Consider the following 5,332-nt stretch of genomic DNA (forward strand, 5'->3'; position numbering starts at 1 on the left):
CTCTCTCTCTCTCTCTCACACACACACAATGAAGTTATCTAGATAGACCTATCCGCTCCATCCACCGTAAAGAAGACCGTTGTAACGTTGCTTATAAACCCCAAAAAGGGAATGTAGTATCATTATCATTAAGTTTATTATTACTGACTTGAAAATCCCCCGGAATAATGAAAAAGATAATAAAAATATAGAGTTTTGTAACAGAGTTTCGGCAGTAGAGGTATCAGTGACATGAATATAAAACTTCCTTCATATTAACCCCTTCACTACCAGGAGCAAGATTTGAGTGATGGGGCAGGTATGGGAGGAAACGTAAAAACGTATTCTTGAATTTACTAATCTCGCCCTAATTAAAGATGTAAAAATGTATTGTTCTTTTTCGTGTGTGTAACTGTAGAACTTTGATTAACTCTTTTTTCTCTTCGACTGTTCGATAAATTATGTTTATCAAGCCCTTTCACCTTTGTGGACAAGTTTGACCAAACCCTACCCTTGAATTACAAAGTTGTTTCTGCTCAGTACCTAGTTTTGAGAAATTTTAAGTTTCAAATTTGGAGTTTCATAACGTGGTCAAGCTTTTGTCGAATGCAATTCTTTGAACATCTTAATAACCACTCCAAATAAGAGAGAGAGAGAGAGTGTGTTTGGTTTCTGACCATTGGGCGTTAATAACTAAAAATAGCTAAAACTGTCAGATAGAACTTTGTAATCCTAAGGCAGAAAAATGTCTACTTTCGTGGGGAGTTATGAACCCCCCCGGTGGCTGTGTAACTGACAGAAGTGTCTTTGGACCATTCCCAAAGGGGAGGGGGACATAAACCATGTTCTTTTGCACAGTAAAATTGCATTTGTAAATAGGCTGATTTATCAATGCCATGCTCATAACTGCCTGAACTGTAACAGAGAACTGCTGCTCTTCTTTCCTAATCCTTACTATCATCATTTCCCTCTACTTCTTTTGTATGTTTGTCACACTCTTGTGACCCGTTATTTCCGGGGTGCCTTGACAGTCGAAGCAGACTATGTGCTGTTGAAGCTATAGAGATGAACAGAGTAAGCCAGTTTCCCTGTAAGGACTTCTCTGTGGACATCCATCTCTTGGCGGTCACATGACCTTATGCAGTTGCGAGCGCCAAAAAGCCTCTACTAAAACAAACAAGGAAAATTATGACCCTTCTCATAAAATGGGGTTGCTATTTTCAGAACATGGCCTCGGTTGGGACTGAACTCAAACATGATAGTATAGGCTATTGTTGTGCAACTGCTGTGTCCTCTGACAGAACTATGAAATAATGTAGAGGTTTCAGGAAGCCAGAATAACATAACTACCCACTAGGACACGGTTGCTATGCAGGTGCCAGTTATTCTTTCATTGTACGGTGGAATGGCCTGTAGAACTTGGGGAGGGGGGGAGGGGCGGAGTTGAGAGAGAGAGAGAGAGAGAGAGAGAGAGAGAGAGAGAGAGAACACAGTGCTAGTGGTTACTGACATAGAGAGCTGAGGAGACTTGAAATTTCCTATTCAAACAACAAATAAAATTCATACCAAACAAAACAAAAAAACCCTGAAATTTAAAAACTAAACCCCAAAAAAGCAGCAACACATCAAAAACTAAAAACAAAACATAAATACATCTACACTTTCAATGAGAGTCTTTTCTGTCAGGAAAAACTAGGAAATTGTCGGAGTGTCACAAACAAAAATCTGTTCCGATTTTGGCCATCTAATAGAAGTCCCCGGCTCACATCCAATTGGTCGCTTTTAAGCACAAGGGGGCTATCCCCAAAAATGCTGTTTTTGGAAAATCGAAGGTAAAGTTTTTGTTCCTTGTTCAGTTTCTTTAAAAGACAAGGGGAGTTTTCTCTATAACCAAACAAATATACACACCAATGAAACCAAACTTCTCCTATAGGTAAGGCATTGCCCACTTATGGTGTAGGTCAAGATTTCTGGAAACCCCTGAAATCTGGGTTAGCGCGCTTGTCCTTAAAAAAAGCGACAAATTTATACTCCCTCTCAACTCTGAGTCCTGACGAAAAACCAAAAGTTATGCTGCTCTTTTAAATTGACCCACATGGAGCCGTCCCAATACAGCATAAGATAAAATCAAAAACGTTCTCGACTGTCAACTTACTGGGGCTGGAAGGTGATGTTGTTCGGACGTCCGCCGTAATTGGACAAAGCATCCCTGGCCTGAAACAAACAACAAAACAAACACAAAAAAACATAGGGATATTAGCTGTTTGAGGATGCAGCGCGTGCGAGACATGGGCCCTTACAGCAGAGTTAGAGAGAAAGATACACACGTTGCAGAAGTGAGATGTTTTGTATGACTTTTGAGCATCTTCTTAAGAGATCAGGTTATAAATGAGGAAGTGAGGGGCAGAATCATGCATGACGTTTGGCCCTATGAAGATCTTCTCCCCACAGTGAAAAAACACAAACTGATATGTGAGGCAGCGTGGTGGAATCAGGCTCTCGTCAATTTTTGGGCATGTACAGTTATTGGTATCATCTTAAAGCTTGTTCACTTGTCTTTATTTGGATGAAAAAAATATCCATTTATCTTGAATACAAGTCGAGATATTTGTGAATGAAGGAGGTGGGGGTCACCTGTTTTCAGAGGTAAAATTAATGAGAAAATGACCGCCAAAGATTAGTTAATTCCTCATCTTAAGAGTCCGTGGTAACTGAATTTTTGTGTGTGCCTTTAATCAACGTTTTTCCAGAAAAATTCACACAAAAATGGGCATGAAAGGTGTTGAGCCAAAAAAAAAATAATTTAAAATACATAAACCTGTGGAAAAAGGCAAGTTTCTTCACTTTGATTATTTTGACGAGAGCCTGATTCCACCACGCTGCCTCACATTGGTATGGGCACAAAACAAGATCAGCAGGATTTGCAAAGATGATCTTACACGGCACTGACCAAAGAGGGAGAAGGAAAGGCAGACAGAAAAAAAGTTGGGAAGACAGGAAGACAACATAACAGAATGGACAGGTCTAAAATTGGGTGAAGCCCTTCGAAAGGCTACAAATAGAGAGGGATGGAGAAAAGTGGTAGCTCGATCTTCCTTGGTACCCCAAAAGTCATTTAAATTAAGGGATAAGTAAGGAAGTAGGGGTGTAGCACACACACACACACACACACACACACACACACACACACACACACACACACACACACACACACATATATATATCCGAGCAGTAGACAAAATGCAATGACGCGGCATGACATTTCCAACAATCATCATTCACATGTCCAAAACACAAATGTGAATATTTCATAGAATCCGTGCTATTGCTTGCCCTTTTAACTGATTCAGCCCGAGGCCCTGCTCACAGCGACTGACTGTCTCGTGTATTTTGACGTAGAGCCCCCCAGAGTGGCTCTTGTATATTGCTCCCTTTCTTCACATCACTTTCCCCTCTTCTTTTTCCCTTACCAATTATATTTCAACCGTTTATTCTGGTGCCTTTGAATGGCATTTTTTATTCTGAACATCTATATGCCACAGAAAGGTTTTTCTCAAATTTAGATATTTCTTTTTTTAAACTTTTTGTGCAAACACCCTTGACGTCACTAAGCGATCACAAATTATTTGCTTCTGGAGTCAAGAATTATCTCGGGCCTGAATCAGTCAAGCTTCAGGTAGAGGAAACAGAAGTGGAAATATCTGAATGAGTAAAGAGAAACATGACATAGAACAATCAAGCAGAATGAAGACATAAAAATGGGAGCAGTGCTGACAAAATGAATACTTCTCACAATCCAAGAATGGAGATATCGGCCCAAAATCGACACTGGGGTCACATTCATAGAGTTTCAATTGATGTCATTTTTTTCAAGTATATTGTGTGTTTTATCACTTCACACTTACAAATTGTACAAACTCCACTTATAAAGTTGAAGTAGTAATTCCCATCAGGTTAAAATCCGAGAAGTAACTCATTTTGTCATCCTACCTCTCTGCCCTGACAGCTTCTGACAAGCAGTGTAAAAACCGCCCGCCTCCCAAATGATCTAAGCCAGGCCCATGGAAAACAAAAGATCTACAATCACAAAGACATCACTTTCTCATATGTGAAAGAAATGCGTCAAGACAGAAAGTAGCATTTTTATTATAACTTTAGTTGACATGACACTATTAGCTAGCCCTTCCATAACTTTAGTTTACATGACACCATTAGCTAGCCCTTCCATAACTTTAGTTGAATGATTCAAATAGCCAGCCCTCCCATAACTTTAGTTGAATGATTCAACTAGACAGCCCTCCCTGCCCTTTTCTCCCCGAGGCTTTGAACCAGTACCCACCGCTGTCTCCACACTGCGGTAAATGGCTGAGTTTCTGGACATGGTGGTCCGGTTGTAGGTCACGTTGTGCAGGTACATCTCAAACGTCATGTTCTCACCACCGCTGGAGTAGACTGGACACAGTGAAGGTAAGGTAAGATAAGGTAAGGTAAGGTAAGGTAAGGAAAGGTAAAATAAGGTAAGCTAAGATATGTAAGGTAAGGTAAGGTAAGCTATGTAAGGTAAGGTAAGGTAAGATAAGGAAGGTAAGGTAAGGTAAGGTAAGGTAAGGTGAGGTGAGTTGCTATAAGGTGAAATATTGTAAGTAAGGTAAGGTAAGGTAAGGTATGGTAAGTAAGGTAAGGTAAGGTAAGGTAAGGTAAGGTACGGTAAGGTAAGGTAAGGTAAGGTAAGGTGAGGTGAGGTAAGGTAAGATAAGGTAAGGTAAGGTATGGTAAGGTAAGGTAAGGTTAGGTAAGCTAAGGTATGTAAGGTAAAGTAAGGTAAGGTGAGGTAAGGTAAAGTAAGGTATGTAAGGTAAGGTAAGGTAAGGTAAGGTGAGGTGAGGTGAGATATGGTAAGTAAAGTAAGGTAAGATAAGGTAAGTAAAGTAAATAAGATAAGGTAAGGTAAGATATGGAAAGGTAAGACAAGACACGACAGGACAAGACAAGACAGGACAAGTCTAGCATTCAATAGGTAATAGAGGCAAAAAGTGAATACATTTTCTGTTCCAAATTTTGTCTTTCCTTTTTTTACACTTATCATGTTTTTTCTTTGTATTCAGATCCTTTGCATTGCAAAATTAGCAGAAAGTGAACGGATTTTCACGTAAAAACATTTGGTGAAAGATCTTTCCCCTCCTTGCTCCGTCAATTTGGAACTCGATTTCTCAACCTTTGAGACGCACAACATTCGAGTCAGAATTCAGAACATCCATATAAGATACGTTTGATGAAATAATTTCTAATTCAGATACTTATTTTCAATATATAATAATTGATTTTAAAAGAATAGTAGACCTAGTAATAATAA

General features: G+C 39.4%; 1 protein-coding gene across 1 annotated transcript in view; it reads right to left on the minus strand.

Moving 5' to 3' along the window:
* The window catches only part of LOC101857554, a gene marked incomplete at its 3' end in the record, with an annotated part of 64,794 nt that overhangs the window by 34,889 nt on the left and 24,573 nt on the right, over window positions 1-5,332 (minus strand). The window contains 2 exon segments of the mRNA XM_013080574.1: window positions 2,135-2,193; window positions 4,319-4,431. Of these exon segments, the coding sequence (XP_012936028.1) occupies window positions 2,135-2,193; window positions 4,319-4,431 (172 nt within the window).

The sequence above is a fragment of the Aplysia californica genome, unplaced genomic scaffold (genome assembly GCF_000002075.1).
Source record: "Aplysia californica isolate F4 #8 unplaced genomic scaffold, AplCal3.0 scaffold00091, whole genome shotgun sequence".
Taxonomy (NCBI): Eukaryota; Metazoa; Mollusca; class Gastropoda; order Aplysiida; family Aplysiidae; genus Aplysia; species Aplysia californica.